We start from the raw sequence: 16,902 nt of genomic DNA on the forward strand, positions 1-16,902 counted from the left end.
AAGAGTTTGTAACTTTGCATGTTTTTTTTTATGTTTTTGTCTGGTTTTAGTTTTTAGCTCTATGCTTTTCTGAAGGAAAATGTCAACATTTTGTTCAGATATATTTAATGCCCTTTTTAAAATTGGTTTTATATTTAAGAAAATAAGCAATTGAATTCATAAATTCTTTGAAATGCTAGGTAAATCTGCTTGTTAAATACTTTCACATCTTTAAGGCTGTATCTGTATGAATGTTAGAAAGATATGGACAAGCGAAAACTAAAGTGTGTGTCGCGTGACTAACCAAAGGCCTGGTTGAGCAAACAGAAAAAACCTCTTCTCCTCTCTCCAGCCCGTGTTGTTCCCTCGAAGACTGATAGTCAGCGATATTAGATCCTGCTTTGAAACCCAGTGGCACGGGGCCTGTTGCTGAAACATTCACGGCCTGTTTGACCACAACCGACGCGCACATAGGGTCACGCACACAACCACGCTTCGGGGAAACTGACGCAGCTTGTCAGCGCTGTAATTTACAACCCTGTGTTATCATTAAAACATTTGATGGCAGGAAACATTTGCTCTGTGCTGCTGAGGTGTCCAGCGCTGGGCATTGTCGCTCTGACCCCATCACTTCCTGTTATGCCTTTGGCCCGGGTGAAGGTCATTGCTGGACTCACTGTATACTTTGTTTCTGTGAAATGCTGGATGTTCAGGTTGTTAAATATGGGCCATTGAGTTTGTAGCACTTGCTTTGTGGCAGTTTGAACTAGCCTTGCAACTTCAATAACATTGTAATGTTTTCTGTATGTTATGTTTGTTGCTGTGGAGCTGAGATGATTTTAACTTAACCCGCAATCATAAGTGAAGCGCCTCTAATGAGCTGAGAATTAATTGAAAATGGTTTTCATATCTTTTTATAAATACACGTAGATAAATTGTAATTACCCATATGGTTGCTCAGAGGTTGCCAGGGCATTTCTATGCGGTTGCTAGGATGTTCTGGTTTGCATTGCGGCTGCTAAGAAATTGTTAGTGGTTGCTATGGTGGTGTTCTAGGATCTGCTACTAGTGTTACATTGCTTTGTACTCTACATTGCTGTGCAGTTGGTGGGTGTTTGTCAGGGCAGTGCTTTATGGTTGCTAAGGTGGTCTGTGCTTTGCTATGTAGATGGTGAGGCATTGTAGGTGGTTGCCGGGGTGTTGCTCTGTGGTTTTTCATGCATTGCTAAACGATCGCTAAGATATTCTCTAAAGCTATATTTTAGAATATTGCTATGTAGCTGCTAAGGTGTTGTGCGTGGTTGCTATGGTTGTATGTTGTATGATTTGTTGGAGTGTGCCGAGTTGCTTTTAGTATGCTACTGCCAAGATAGTGTTAGTTAGATATTGTATAGCTGGTTGCCAGGGCGTTGAGGTTGCAAGTCTATTCTCAGGAGTTTTTAGCGCATTTCTATGGGTTACTGGGATGTTGCTATGCAGTTGCTAAAGTATTCTGAGTGATTTATCATAGAATGCTATGCAGTTGGTAAAGTTTTTGGTGTGGTTTATAGTTCATTGTTGAGTAGTTGCTAAGGCATTGTATGTGATTGCAAGTGTGTTCTCAGTAGTTTTAGCGCATTTCTATGCAGTTACTTGTGTATTGCTATCCGGTTACTAACTAGGGTGTTGCTGTGCAGTAGGGCTGGGTTAAAAGATTGATTTCTCTATTTTAATCTATCTATTTCTATGCAGTTACTAGGGTATTGGTTTTGCTATGTGGTTGCTAACTAGGTGTTGCTATGCAGTAGGGCTGGGTAAAAAAAAAAAATCGATTTTTATTTTAATCTACTCTCATTTTTATGAACTGTATCGATTCTTAAATCTCACAATCGATTGTCTGTTGTTTTTGTAGAGCGACTGCCGGCATCCAATAAATCGCAATATGATATGAAATAAAGTCTCAGATTTCACATTCTGTAGCCTACATTTTATTACGAAATTAAAAAATTAAAAAACGAATTCCGTTTTGGCGCTCTTTATTCTGGCGCGAAAGCTCGGTGTTGCCGCATCACATCGAGCAAAGCGTGTGAGTGACGTGAACTGATCATCTCTTTACTACACGACATATGAATGAACACCAGAGCAGAGGTATGTTGAAAGATAGAGTAAAACCTACCGAATTCCGTTTCATGTCTCATGTAATCGCTCAAATTTCAATAAAACAGATTAACAATGTTATTTCAGAAAAGTCATTCAGCGACCAAGAACAAAGCTAGAAAAGGCAACTTGCTAAATATGAACTTACATATTCTTTAGGCTACATATTTTTTTCTGTTCTGAAATCGGTAATTGTTTTTGACAGACACCATTGCAAAAACCGAATTATAGTATATTTAAGGTAATTATAAAGTTAGTATTATAACTTTATTATTATAGCATAGTTTGCAGCATTAGTTGAGAATTTTTCCTTGAGAAAATTTGCCATCTGATATACTATATCCAAATGAATCGAAACGATGGTACAAATTTGTGTCAATACCCAGCCCTATATGCAGTTGCCAAGGTGTTCTAAGTGTTTTTACATGCATTGAGTTCCTAATTTCATTATGGTTTTTAATTCATTGCTGAGCACTTTTTGGTGGGTTTTCAGGGTGGATTTTAGTGCATTGCTGCTGTATATGGTTTGGGTGTTGCTATGCGGTATATCTGTGGTTTTTAGTAAATTGCTGAGCATTTGCTAAGGCATTGTACTTACTACTGTATTTGGTAGCAAGTGTGTTTTACTTGTTTTAGTGCGTTTCTTTGAAATTAGGGTGTTGCTTTGCAACTGTAGCAATGGTTTTTCATGTAATATTCAGTTCCTAATTTCATTGTGGTTTTTTAGTTCATTGCTGAGCACTTGTTTCTCAGGGTGTTCAGAGTTGATTTTAGTGCATTGCTACTCAGTTACTAATTTCATTGTGGTTTTTAGTTCATTTCTGAGCACTTGTAGGTTTTCATGGTGTTCAGAGTTGATTTTAGTGCATTGCTATACGGTTACTAGGGTGTTGCCAGCCATGCAGTTGCCAATGTGTTCTGACTCCTGAGTGTTTTTTCATGGATTGTTATGCATTTGCTAAGGCTTTCTCTGTGGTTTTCAGTGCAAAGCTAAGCAGTTGCTAAGCCATTGTAGGTGGTTGCCAGGGCGTTACTATGTGGTTGCAAATGTGTCCTTATTAGTTTTTAGGGGTTTTATATACATTTCTAAGATGTTTTGACTGTTATTAGCACAGTATTATGCATTTGCTAGAGTGTTCTGGGTGGTTGCATACTGACAAAGAGCCCAACCTCAAGTCTTTATAATATTCTGGTCTGTATGGCTCAACTGTCCAATCACTTAGAAAAGTAATAGCACACCTCTTCTTAAAAAGACTAGTCAATGCAGGATGCGTTACATGACAGTTTAATATTTCGCAAATATTCTTACTTATGTGGCACAAAAACTCTCAAGAGAATTGGGTTAACAAACTTGTAAAAAATAAATAATGACCACTTTTAACCTGACCTGCTCATAATTTTGTTTTCTTTTCAAAGTGAACATTTTTATCTCTGCCAATAGTATCACTATTCAGCAGACAGACACAATAGCAGGAACTCTCAAACTGATGACACAGCAGAGCCGCAGAGTGAACGCTGCTGTTTTTAACTATATTGAATGTCTGCTTTCCAATTTCAATCTTCTGCAATCTAATAGAATGTTACTTTTTAAAGTACATTTTTATTCTTTTTTCAACAAGTGCACTGAAATAAAAGTCTAAAAAGACTCTTAAAGTGAAATAGAATAAGGGGTAAAAAAGTTTTTGATTTTTAAAATAATATTTTACCAATCCAGTAGGTCAAATGGTAGAGCAATGCGCTAAAGACTCCAAGGTCACGGGTTCAAATCCCACAGAAAACAGCAACTGATAAAATATTTTAGATAAACGTGCTGCTAAATGCACAAATGTTGCTGTTTAAATATCTTGTTCTCTCACTAGGTTTCTCACTTTAAATAACAAGGCGACCTTAACTCTAACCCTAGCTCTGCTGGCACTAAATGTCTATGTGACCCCGTGAGATAAAGAAAAATGTGCTAATGCTCAATGTACCGTTTTCAAATTCTGCTGAACCCTGCAATCTTGTCAGCTGACAAACATGGACTTCCCAAACCAACATGGAAGCGATGCAGTGGAGGAAATCCGGTGATTTTCCTGTCAGGAAAAGATGTTTTTCTCACCCTAACTCTTGCTTGAAGCCGCTGTGTGGTCATATCAAACCTCTCTCACTCTGTGTCAAGCTGCTCGACATGCAAATCCTTGAAAGCACATGAGCAAAAAGGTCTGAAGAGGTTTTTCTGGAGATGTTTGAAGTCGAGATATCCAGTTGTGTCCTGTGACTGGAGATTGTGGCCGGTCTCGGGAGAGGCTTTTCTGTTTGCGTTACATGTTTATCTGACAACTTTTCAGGAGTTTTTCTGGCTTTGAGGAAGTAGACATGTCTTATCTTTTCATTGTGGGACTCACGGTACTGTGGACTATACAGATTCAAGTAAGTTGCTTTTTTTTTGTAATTGATCACTGAACCATTATACATTTGTAAGGGTGGTATAATTTATAATACTTTTTAGACATGTACAGTTCTGTGCTGATACTGTGGTATTCTTTGAAATAATATGAAAACGCCTTGTAAAAAGTGGCAATACCATGGTACTTTGCTGATGCCAGATGATAATACTATGGTACTTTGATTAATATGATAGATATTATGATAGACCCCGAAGCTGTCTATCATACTATCTATAATAGTATTAATCAAAGTACCATAGTATTATTAAGTGAAGTCTACAGTCTTTAAGTAACTATTTAAATGATTTGTTAAAAGCTGTACCATGGTAATGCCATGGTATTCTTTGAATGGTCATGTAAATACTACACTATATGAAAATGCACTTTTAAAATAGTACTATGGTATTTTTGTTTTTGGATCATGGTAGTACCAAGTATTATAGTATTTACATGGTACGCCACGGCACTTCCTTGAATACCATGGTTCATCCACTAAAAAAGTGATATTGTCATGGTGCAGGGTTCACTTTTATTTTTTATTTTTTTTACTGATCACTGTAACATGGTACTACTGACCCATTCATTGTTATAAGGCTGGTATAATTAAATTTATAATACTTTTTTGGACATGTACTACTAAGGTAATAACATAGTATTTTTTGAAATACTATGTAAATGGCTTGCACATAGTGAACAAATGTGGGCTACCTTTTAAAAAAAATGTGGCACACCCGGAAAAAGTCTAATCTGGGTGTAAACCAAAAGTGGCCAACATACATTGTAGAAAATGTGTCCCAAGAATTATAATTATAAATATATATAATATATATATATGGGCCAGTTTTATTGGAAAGTAATCACTGGCTAATATACAAAAGAACAAATGTATTATTAAAAACAATGGTAATCAATGAAAGCGAAAAACATAAAAAAAATCTTAAGTAATATTTTTCAAATTGACTGTGAGGATTTGCATTGAAAGATTAGATTTTCTCGTAAAACTCTTACGTTTTGTTCAATTAACCTTTGCGTGATTTGTGTACCGGTCTGGCATTCTTGTAAATTTTTCGCATTTGGGTTTCTGTCGTTCCAGGCCGCCTCTAATCGCTGTGATTCGCCCATTACAATCCTGAACAAAACTCCCTGCACGTCCTGCGCTGCCGCCGCTGCCGTCGTCTGCCCGCGAGGGTTCAGGAAGATCACCAAGAGCCCCGAATCCTGCAGGTGTGCGATTATCCAGCCTTTTCCTTTCCGTTCGCTCAGTATGTTTGTGCCTAATGTGTTATTGTCCTGTTTCAGTTATGTGGTGGAAATCGGGGATCGCCAGGTAGAGCAGCAAGGGTGCGCTCATACCTGTCAGGGGGTTACGACAGTCCAACAGTGCTGTCCGGGCTTCTGGGGGCCACTGTGCTTGCGTGAGTTACAATCACCCCAAAAAACACTTAAGATATGAATGTCATTGCTTTATATGAAATATACAAGTATATGTAATATATACCGTATATAAGTCTTTACATTTTTTAGGGCCACCATATACTATCAGTTTCTTCTGAACTATACTAGTCAAGAACAGTGATATACTTAATGGTTAAATGTCTGACTGAGCTGGTATCACAAAGAACTGCAAGTTCAAAGTTACTGTAAGTTGCTTTGGGTATAAGATAGTATCTACTATGTGATGAATTTCCTAACCAGTCCTGTGTGTTTCTCCAGCTTGCCCTAGCTGGTCAGAAAAGATGTGTAATGGTTATGGTACATGTAATTCTGGAAAATCAGGAAATGGCACCTGTGTTTGTGATGTAAGTGCATCTGAGTTACGTTCTTTTAACTTGATTTTAATGTAAATTTGACAATTTTTATGTTAAAATAAATGCTTTATTTATTTATTTATTTCAATTTTATTTAAATAAGTCTTGCGAGGGTAAGTAATAACATAAACGTAATAATAATAATATAAATGTATCGAAAATTACAGTTACCTTTTTGTTTCGCAACAAAGTTATGTTATATGAATTGTTATATTAATTCAATAGTTTATTTTTTGGTATATTTATTTATTTATTTACTTTAATAAACTGAGTTATGTTGCTAGTTCAAATAATATAATAAAAAAAAATAGTATAACAATAAAAATAATAATATAATAATAATTTATAGTAAATTACTTTTAAAAAATGTAATAGTAGATAGCTCTATCTATCTATCTATCTATCTATCTATCTATCTATCTATCTATCTATCTATCTATCTATCTATCTATCTATCTATTTAAAAACTTAAATTTTATGTTAATTTTAGCTTAAAATTTGGTTGAAATATATAAATAAATAAACAAGCACTATTAGTAGAGGCCATAAGTGATATCCAGCCTAGAAAAATGTAGAAATGTAGAAAAATGTATCTTCACCCTTATATATATATTATATATTATTAAAGATTTTATAAGAATATTGTTTAGTTGTGATTGGCCATGCATTTTTGGCCAGGCTGTCATACAAAGAAGTTATGAACACATGCAAAAACAAAAGAGAACCAACGATATATTAATAACTGATTATGCTTTGGTCAATGTATGCTTTTCCTGTGTGATTGTTTTTCTTGGGCATTTTATCTTGAATAGAAAAATAAAACCTTTAGCTGTAATTTGCCTTTTTTTTGTCAAATAAATACCTTAATTACATTTAGTGTTTGTTTCCCCCTCACATTTATAATATTTTAAAAAATCTAAAACATTTTCCACATGCATTTGAACTTGTAGGGTTGTTAAAAACAAATATCCCCTCCGGACATCTAAATGTACACTAAATATAACTAAACAGACAATTTATAATAAATTAGAGGTATGCTTTTAAATGTTAGGTCATTCAGTAAAACATGTTTTTTTTTGCTGATTTTTTTTTAAATATGTCTTGTTCAGGGCTCTTTGTAACTAATAATAATAATCCTCATCATCAACAACACTTTTACAGGAGGGATATACAGGTTTTGCATGCCAGAACTGTTTGAATAAGAATGCCTATGGAGACCACTGCCGTTCAGGTCTGTTATTTGTATGACAGTAACTTCTGATCGCATACGTTAATAATCACCATTTTTGAAGATAAAACGGTCTAACTGTAAAACTGTTGTAGAGTGCAGCTGTGTGCATGGAAAGTGTGACTCAGGACCCGGAGGGAATGGCGAATGTTACTGTCAGCCGCCATATGTAGGACCAAAGTGCGATAAAGGTCATTTAAGTTATTCCACCCATTTCTCACTGAATATATACAATTACTTCTGTTAAATATCATTATGTTGATTTTGTTAAATCACACTTTTCTTTTGCTCTGCAGTTTCTTCATATTGTCCAAGCTGCCCGGCCTACTCGTATTGTAAGGGAGACGACACAGGCGCCGCGTGCGAATGTCTGAAGGGATACAAAAAGATCGGACAAGCGTGTATAGGTACATCCCTGTCCATGATGTTTAGCTACATGTTAAACAATAAATACATGTAGCGTTTTATGTCATGTTTTGTAAAGTTAGGTTAATTTTCCTCTCATTTTAAAAGTACACCGTGTAACTTTTTTTTGTTCAAAATTAACAAAATGTAAATAATACATCATCAGTCCTTCTTCCCAGACGTGTTTTTGTCTTACCCTGATTAACTATGGTGAGCCTATTATAAGTGTTTATATTTATGAACTGTCGGGATGTTTTTTTGCGGGAAATGGCGTACATACAGCACGTCACTCGCCCGTGCGTTTCTCGTCATATCTGTAAATAAAGAAAAGTTGCTCCGGCTACTTTGGCGTGTGTATGATGTGGAAGTGGCAGAGGTTAGTTGTCACAACAAGCGGGAAAGGTTGACATGGGGGCTGTTAAACCTCAAACCTCCAGAGAAACACCCGTTTTAAACAAACGGCGAACAGAAGAGAGTCTGCTGGCAAGAAGAGAACGCGACAGAGCTCGCCGTAAAACAAGAATCAACATTGGCTTGGCTTTTCAGATATGGCGAGACCTGAGGGATTTGAAATGTTATAAAAGCGACGCATAGATGCTGTTTTTATTACTCAACAGATGAGTAGGTTAGTTTTTAACAGATAAATTGCCATGTGTAGCTCTCTAACAGAGTTCATTGTGAAGCATTATCTATTGTGAAGGGTCGTTTCATTATGGTTGTAGCGCTGTGCTGGAATTTATTTTCAAGGAAGTACCGTGTATATTAATAGGTAAAGCTACAGTAACGTCTTCAGCTAGTCAGCTTGAGATCCTTTCCGTCACGCAGAGCCGAAGCACAACCAAAACAATGTTCTTCCGCAAAATGCAATATTTTTTTAACCACTAGGCTAGAGGGTCAAAAGTTACATAGTGTACCTTTAAATACAAAAGAGGCTAGTCCCTATCTCTTCTACCCTGTTCCAGGTATGTGTTTGCCAGGAATATGTGACGTGAACGCTAAATGTTCATTTAGCGGTGGGAAGTTTCAATGCGAGTGTGAAGAGGGATTCAAGGGTGACGGAGAACACTGCGTTCCCATCAACCCCTGCGACACTAATAACGGAGGCTGTTCTGTGGAGTCCACCCTTTGTGAATTTACAGGCCCAGGGAAGGTGAGCACACACATCTCAAATACATTGTGGGATGGAATTTGAGTCTGAAGCTAATGTGGAATTCAGTGTTGTTTGTTATTTGAGATGTGTGTGCGTTTCCTCTCCAGTCGAAGTGTGTGTGTTTGCCCGGATCAGAGTCACCTGACCCGTCCAAGGGTTGCAAGCCAAAGCCTGTCTGTACGCAGGGCTCATGCCACAGCAGCGCTCGCTGCGAGGTGAACTCCAACGGCTCTCCCAGGTCTGTCCCGGTGCTTCCCTCACAATAATAATACACACTATTCACTGAGAGAATCTCACGAAACCTTTCCAAAACATGTTCAGGTCACATTTCACCCAAAATCAGAAGCAAAAACATATTCAATTATTAAGCACATTTTTTAGTTCACAGTATTTTTCACATTTTTCAAGACATTTTAGATCACATTTCTCATTGCCGTGATGCATCTGGATGATTTAGTTAAAAATAGTGTAATATTGTTAAATTAAAGGAATCATGATTTGAGATTAATAAATAATTTTATTTTAAATCTAATTTTTAATTGCTTAAATGTAAGTTTAAATAATGTCAAAATGCAAAAAAACAACGTCTAAATGGTTCTTAAACATGCTTATTTTTCTTAACAAAAATATATAATATATTTAAAAATACATAAATTGTGTTTTAATGCCTTTAAAAGTGCTAATTATTAAAAAAATTCATCAAGCCTGAAAATCTGAACGACTCTTCCCTGAATGTTATGAAAATATTATATAGACATTGCATGAACTGCTCAACGGCTCCCTCTTTGGGTGAATCATTTATGCATGGCAACTTTAACACAAATCTGTGTAGTAATGTAGTGAATTGTTTTCATTGATGTTTTCTAATATTATTGGTGACAACGTTTGTATGCCACATTATTTCCAGTGTAAAGAGAACCGTGGTAATGAGTGATTCTGTCGCGTCATAAATAGCTGAGATGTTTGTCTCAGATGCTTGCCGAAGGCCGGGGTATAAACCGAGACGTTTCATTCTTTCAGATGCCGCTGCACCGCTCAGCAGATTGGCGATGGCAGACGTTGCTATGGTAACCTCATGGAAAGAGTTCTGGAGCTGGACAGAGAGGGCAGTCAGGCAGGAAACCTCACTGGAAGCATTCGCTTCTTTGGTGGGTCCTTTGAGATCACCAAACCCACTTTTCTGGGGTTTTTTTTTATAACATGCAACTTTGAGTGAACACTTCAGTCTGTTTGAAAGCCGTGTTAGATGTGCTTACAGTGTGTTCTGGCTTTCAGAGCAAGCGTGCGAGTTCACTCTGAGCCAACACGGCCCGTTCACGGCGTTCATTCCTGTGGGGCAGAATCCATTCCAAGTGGGTTGAAGCACACTGAAAAACACACAAACAAACAGTTTGTGTTTCATGTCCTCATAATGCTTCCTGTTTTTTTTCTGACAACTTCCTGCTTGTCTCCAGCAGACACTTGTAGGAAAATCTTCCAGCAACATCCTGAATGCAGTGTGTAAAAATCACCTCATTCTTGGACAGAAACTTTACAGTGATCTGGAGGGGAAAGACATGTGGATGTACGGAGGAGAAAAGATCAGATTTAAAACAAATAAGGTATCATCTATCTATCTATCTATCTATCTATCTATCTATCTATCTATCTATCTATCTATCTATCTATCTATCTATCTATCTATCTATCTATCTATCTATCTATCTATCTGTCTGTCTGTCTGTCTGTCTACTCTGTCTGTCTATCTATATCTGTCTGTCTATCTATATCTGTCTGTCTATCTATCAATCTATATATTTCTGTCTCTATCTATCTATCTATCTATCTATCTATCTATCTATCTATCTATCTATCTATCTATCTATCTATCTATCTATCTATCTATCTATCATCTATCTATCCATCCATCCATCCATCCATCCATCCATCCATCCATTCATCCATCCATCCATCCATCCATCCATCCATCCATCCATCCATCCATCCATCCATCCATCCATCCATCCATCCATCCATCCATCCATCCATCCATCTATCTATCTATCTATCTATCTATCTATCTATCTGTCTGTCTGTCTATATCTGTCTGTCTATCTATCTGTCTGATAGTCTATCAATCTATATATTTCTGTCTCTATCTATCTATCTATCTATCTATCTATCTATCTATCTATCTATCTATCTATCTATCTATCTATCTATCTATCTATCTATCTATCTGTCTATCTGTCTGTCTGTCTGTCTGTCTGTCTATCTACCTACTCTGTCTGTCTGTCTATCTGTCTGTCTGTCTATCTGTCTGTCTGTCTGTCTATCTATCTGTCTGTCTATCTATCAATCTATATCTGTATGTCTGTCTGTCTGTCTATCTATCTATCTATCTATCTATCTATCTATCTATCTATCTATCTATCTATCTATCTATCTGTCTATATCTGTCTGTCTGTCTATCTATATCTATATCTATGTCTGTATGTCTGTCTGTCTGTCTGTCTGTCTGTCTATATCTATATCTATGTCTGTATGTCTGTCTGTCTGTCTGTCTGTCTATCTATCTATCTATCTATCTATCTATCTATCTATCTATCTATCTATCTATCTATCTATCTATCTATCTATATCTGTCTGTCTACATCTGTCTGCCTGTCTGTCTGTCTATCTATCTATATCTATCTGTCTGTCTGTCTGTCTGTCTGTCTGTCTGTCTGTCTGTCTGTCTGTCTGTATCTGTCTGTCTATCTATCTATATCTATGTCTGCATGTCTGTCTGTCTGTCTGTCTGTCTATCTATCTATCTATATCTATCTGTCTGTCTGTCTGTCTATCTATATCTATCTGTCTGTCTATCTATATCTATATCTATGTCTATCTGTCTGTCTATCTATCTATCCATCTATCTATCTATCTATCTATCTATCTATCTATCTATCTATCTATCTATCTATCTATCTATCTATCTATCTATCTATCTATCTATCTATCTATCTATCTATCTATCTATCTATCTATCTATCTATCTATCTATCTATCTATCTGTCTGTCTGTCTGTCTGTCTGTCTAGTCTAGTCTAGTCTGGTCTGGTCTGTCGGTTGATTTTTGCATGTGTCTGCAGCACTTCATCCTGATGAGAGATCCAGACGTGTTGTTTACTATACTTGAGAGCGACATCCCAGCTTCCAACGGAATAATTCATATTATTGACAAGCCCTTTACTCTTACTCATATCGAATCCTCAAACAACAACATGGAGGTAAAGTCATTCTTACTATTTCACAACCATCTGATCTAGAAATATCTGATGAATGACACACAGCACCAACAGCAACACCCATTAATGTAGACGTTCTTCTCTGCAACCTCAAGTTCTCCTCCAAGACCATCGGGGAGATTTTCAGAGAGGATGAAAGGTTCAATCGATTCCTGTCTCTGGTTGATGTGAGTGATCTCCTATCGGGCTCGCTTCCTGCATTTCTCAACTGAACCCAAGCCTTCAAAATAGTTTGTCTCTTTCTGCTGCAGAATTGTGGAGCACTGTTACCCATCAGAGGTTCAGGTCCTCTTACAGTGCTTGTTCCAACCAACAAAGCCATCGACAAATTCAGAGACGGAAGTCTTATGTACATGCTGAACGATGTGAGCTGCCCATATGTGTTTTCTGCATCTTATGAAGCTGGATATGTATAATCAAGTTATTTGGATCCCAGTTTTACTCATTGGTTTAATCAAATCCATAGGATGTTCATCTATTCGTTCGTAACACTGATTTTTCATCTCTTTGTTATAAAGGCCAAACCAAAGCTTCAGACGCTTCTGAAACACCATATGTTCTCCCTGGCCGCTGTAAGTCTCTCTTTGACCTCTGGAATGCAATAAATGGTTTCCCACAGTTATTTTGACGTTAAAATGGGGCATTTATGTACATCACTTTGGAGAACCCCTGAAATGGTCTGACGAATGCAGTTTTTTTTGTGGGAGCACATATTATCTTTTTAAAGGTATTTATAATGTTTAGTTTGTCACAGTCTGCAAAACCATGATTTGCTCCATGCTAATGCTAGTCATTTGCAAGTTATTTGTCCTATTTTAAACAGCATTTAATTGGACAAAAATGTGTTCGCCCCTGAGCAGTAGATGATTTCGGTGTATTTTTGGGTGATATCTAGTTCTGCGAAGCTCTTGCGAGATTAGTATTCGCTGCCTCCAAGGTTAAGAGTAGGGTTGCTTCGAGACTCAAAATAAACACTATGAACAAATGTTAGATCTTTGGCAGAACAGGGGTTTACCATTTAGACAGCCATACTTTTGGACCTTTTTACAACTGCTAAAAGGTCAATGTCAATTTCAGTGCACTATGTGTCAATGTCAGAATGTATATAGCCTTAAAGCTAACAGACATACGGTACACTAAAATCTCCAAATTTGATGTTAATTAGTCTTTAAACTAGTCAGTAAGTGCAGTATTTAGTTGACTATTTGGGTCAGTGACTTATATAATACTAAATGTATGCTTGAGTTTTTAAACAGTTTGGCCAGTTCCATAGCTATGCAATGGATATCAATAACATATATCATGTCATATATCTTTTACTTAGATCACTGTGGACCAGCTCGCCAGCATGTCTGAGATTACGACCATGGCCAATGAGAACTTAAGGATCAATGCCTCTGAGGATGTGAGTGACTGTCCTTCATTGATTGCATTGGCTGTAGCTCCTGATGGCAATGAGATCTTTTTATAAGATTTGGGGCAAATGTGTTGGGCCTCATTCTGTGCACAATACAAAAATCTAGTGACTTAGTGGCAGTGTAATAAGAACAAATCGAAAATAATGGGACTGTTGTTTTTACATTCTCTCCATCAATCCACAGGGAAGAGTCTTTTTGGGTGATAAAGGAATACTTCTCGAAACAAAAGACATTGTCTCGGCCAATGGAATCATTCACCTGATCGATGGAGTTCTTGTACCTTCCTCCATAGTTCCCATAATGCCCCATCGTTGTGACATTAATGGGAGCAGGATCACATTTGTAGGTGCCTCTTTATCGGGATCTTTTTGTTAATGTGTGATGACATAATTATTGTATGTGTGGCCAGTAAAACAAATGATCAGCACCAGAATCTTCTCTAGGACAAAGCACTAAATATTAAGCAAATAAAAAGTCAATAAAATTATAGGTTATTATAGTCATCCTAAAATTATAATTCTGGCTTCTGCATGAACTGGTCACAATATTTAATCTTCAACTTTAATAGACAAACTTAACTTTATTTAATTTTAATAATAATCATTTTAAATGTTTTTCACAGTGTACTTGCATGGCCAAGTTTCCAAATGGAATTGCAAAAACTCTGAGATTGATTAATTACATATATATATATACAGGTGAAACTTGAAAAATTAGAACATGGTGCAAAAGTTCATTTATTTCAGTAATTCAACTTAAAAGGTGAAACTTATATATTATATAGAGTCATTACAGCTTATGAAAACCTAATTTTGAATTTAGGTTATCATCAAATAATCATCAAAATGATCACAAATAAAGGCTTGAAATACCTCACTTTGCATGTAATGAGTCTATATAATATATTAGTTTCACCTTTTAAGTTGAATTACTGAAACAAATGAACTTTTGCACGATATTCGAATTTTTTGAGTTTCACCTGTAAATATATATATTTTAAATTAATAATAATATGAATAATAATATTTACTTATTTATTTATTGTTTGTTTGTCAAATACAATTAATTAATTTATTATGGTAAATAAAGATTTTCTATGAATTCTATCTTTTTTTTTCTTCTTCTCTCCTTAGGGTTCCTGTGTCGGGTGTAGCCATCTTTATGAGACACAATGTCCACCTGGAAGTGTTGAGCTGGTAATTCTAATTTCAGTTATTATTAACTAAATCAGACATCTTTAATCAATACGCAATTGTTAAAAGACATTTGAAATGAATGGGTTTTCAACATTAGAATTACAAATGAAGAGAATCAGAACATGAGCACCACTGACAAGAGTGTTGACCATCATTTATTCAAACAAAAGCTGCATTTATCCATTTTTTTCCCCCTTGATAGACGGGTCATCTTAAAGGCTGCGAGCCACTTCCTGATCGCCGATGGTCGTACTCGTTCCTCGAGGAAGGCTGTGCCAAATACTGCAACATTACTCAGATGGTATGCAAACAAGGTCTCGGTTCCTTCAAATGCATTGATCAATAAATATTCTGAATTATTTATAATGAATAATCTGAGATGTTTTGCCATCTTGTTTGCAGACGCCGCAGTGTTGCAGTGGTTTCTATGGGCCGGACTGTAAGCCGTGTATCGGAGGTTTCCAGCACCCGTGTTATGATAAAGGGATTGTAAGTATGTTAGTATGAACACACTATGAACTCGACTTCAGCTGAAGAAAGTGTTGCTGTTTATTTGTCATGTCTCCGTCCGTAGTGTTTTGACGGCATCTATGGAAACGGCTCCTGTAAGTGTGAACCAGCGTTTAAGGGCGTAGGGTGTCACCTCTGCTCAGACCCCAACAAACATGGAGAGAACTGTGATGAAGGTGAAGTTATATATATGATTTTTAATGTTTAAAGTACCTAGTCCTGTCTCTTTGTCCAAACCGTGACCCGCCGCTGATACAGTACCAGCGGTCGTGACCTTCTCCTCTCCTTGCGCTCTGTTCGGTCCTGTAGATTGCCGCTGTGTCCATGGCGTCTGTGATAGCAGGCCTGGCAGTATGGGGCTGTGTAGGAAAGGATCCTGTCTGGAGGGGTTTTCAGGGGACCTTTGTGACCAGACCGCCACCCCTTGCAATTCAGACGGCGTCCTTGAGCACTGCCACCTTCACGCCAAATGTGTCTACAACAATGGACAAACCATGTTAGTGTCGCTTGAGCATGATGTGTAGATCATTATAGACTGCCCGGATGCTTATTTTATTGTATTTTATTCGATTTTTTAAATAGTCAGGGTTGTTTTATTTAATTGAATTTAATTGCAGGCCATTTTTTATGTTTGATTGTTTTACAATCAAATACTTTTAACATGCAATGTCCATCATTTTGTTTTATTTATTAATTTTTTACAGTCAGGTTTGTTTTATTTTATTTTAGACACATTTTTTCCACGTTTGATTGTTTTACAATCAAATACTTTTACTCTGCAATGCACATAATTTAATTTAATTAAAACATTTTACAGTCAGGGTGATTTAATTTAATAATATTTAATAATATTTAATCATATTTAATCATATTTAATCATATTTAATCATATTTAATAATATTGAATCATTTAATTCTATAACTTTTTTTGATATTTGATTGTTTTTTCAATCAAATACTTTTACCCTGCAATTCCCATCATTTTATTTTATTGTCAGATTTTTATTTATTTTTTTGACAAAAATTTTGGCCAATATTTTGGCAAACGTTATTTTTTTATATATTTTTTTTACAACCCCATACTTTTACTCTGCACTGCCCATTGAAGCAATCATCTTAGCAGTGTCAGTGTCTTTGTGTTGAACTTTTGTACCGTGCCGACTTGTTAATCGGCCTCTGTCTTTGCATCTGTTATTGATCTATCGCACATTGTGCTGTAGGTGTGTTTGTCTGCCTGGATACGAAGGAGACGGTTACACCTGCACTGAAACCAATCTCTGCCTCCAGCCTGAGAGAGGAGGCTGCGACGTCAATGTGAGACACATGTATTTCCCTTTTCCAGCGGTTTGCCTCGAGCCCTCAGATGTAGAACAAATCT

General features: G+C 36.6%; 1 protein-coding gene across 2 annotated transcripts in view; it reads left to right on the plus strand.

The window, feature by feature from the left end:
- The first annotated feature begins 2,013 nt into the window (after positions 1–2,013).
- stab1 (stabilin 1) overlaps positions 2,014–16,902 on the plus strand; it is a 36,722-nt gene continuing 21,833 nt past the window's right edge. The window contains exons 1-24 of one of the 2 annotated variants that reach the window (XM_079592210.1): positions 2,014–2,106; positions 5,635–5,765; positions 5,841–5,956; positions 6,255–6,340; positions 7,511–7,580; positions 7,673–7,768; positions 7,874–7,984; positions 8,945–9,132; positions 9,240–9,370; positions 10,153–10,280; positions 10,408–10,484; positions 10,590–10,733; positions 12,245–12,382; positions 12,496–12,567; positions 12,652–12,765; positions 12,919–12,972; positions 13,725–13,805; positions 14,002–14,160; positions 14,952–15,014; positions 15,217–15,315; positions 15,417–15,503; positions 15,589–15,700; positions 15,834–16,020; positions 16,745–16,838. In XM_079592210.1, the coding sequence (XP_079448336.1) occupies positions 2,089–2,106; positions 5,635–5,765; positions 5,841–5,956; positions 6,255–6,340; positions 7,511–7,580; positions 7,673–7,768; positions 7,874–7,984; positions 8,945–9,132; positions 9,240–9,370; positions 10,153–10,280; positions 10,408–10,484; positions 10,590–10,733; positions 12,245–12,382; positions 12,496–12,567; positions 12,652–12,765; positions 12,919–12,972; positions 13,725–13,805; positions 14,002–14,160; positions 14,952–15,014; positions 15,217–15,315; positions 15,417–15,503; positions 15,589–15,700; positions 15,834–16,020; positions 16,745–16,838 (2,556 nt within the window). In that variant the 5' untranslated portion in view covers positions 2,014–2,088. Of the gene's footprint in view, positions 2,107–4,244; positions 4,525–5,634; positions 5,766–5,840; positions 5,957–6,254; positions 6,341–7,510; positions 7,581–7,672; positions 7,769–7,873; positions 7,985–8,944; positions 9,133–9,239; positions 9,371–10,152; positions 10,281–10,407; positions 10,485–10,589; positions 10,734–12,244; positions 12,383–12,495; positions 12,568–12,651; positions 12,766–12,918; positions 12,973–13,724; positions 13,806–14,001; positions 14,161–14,951; positions 15,015–15,216; positions 15,316–15,416; positions 15,504–15,588; positions 15,701–15,833; positions 16,021–16,744; positions 16,839–16,902 lie in introns of those variants that run through there. The other variant, XM_079592209.1, reaches the window with a different exon arrangement.

Source organism: Phoxinus phoxinus (assembly GCF_949152265.1).
Source record: "Phoxinus phoxinus genome assembly, chromosome: 20".
In the NCBI taxonomy this organism is placed as follows: domain Eukaryota; kingdom Metazoa; phylum Chordata; class Actinopteri; order Cypriniformes; family Leuciscidae; genus Phoxinus; species Phoxinus phoxinus.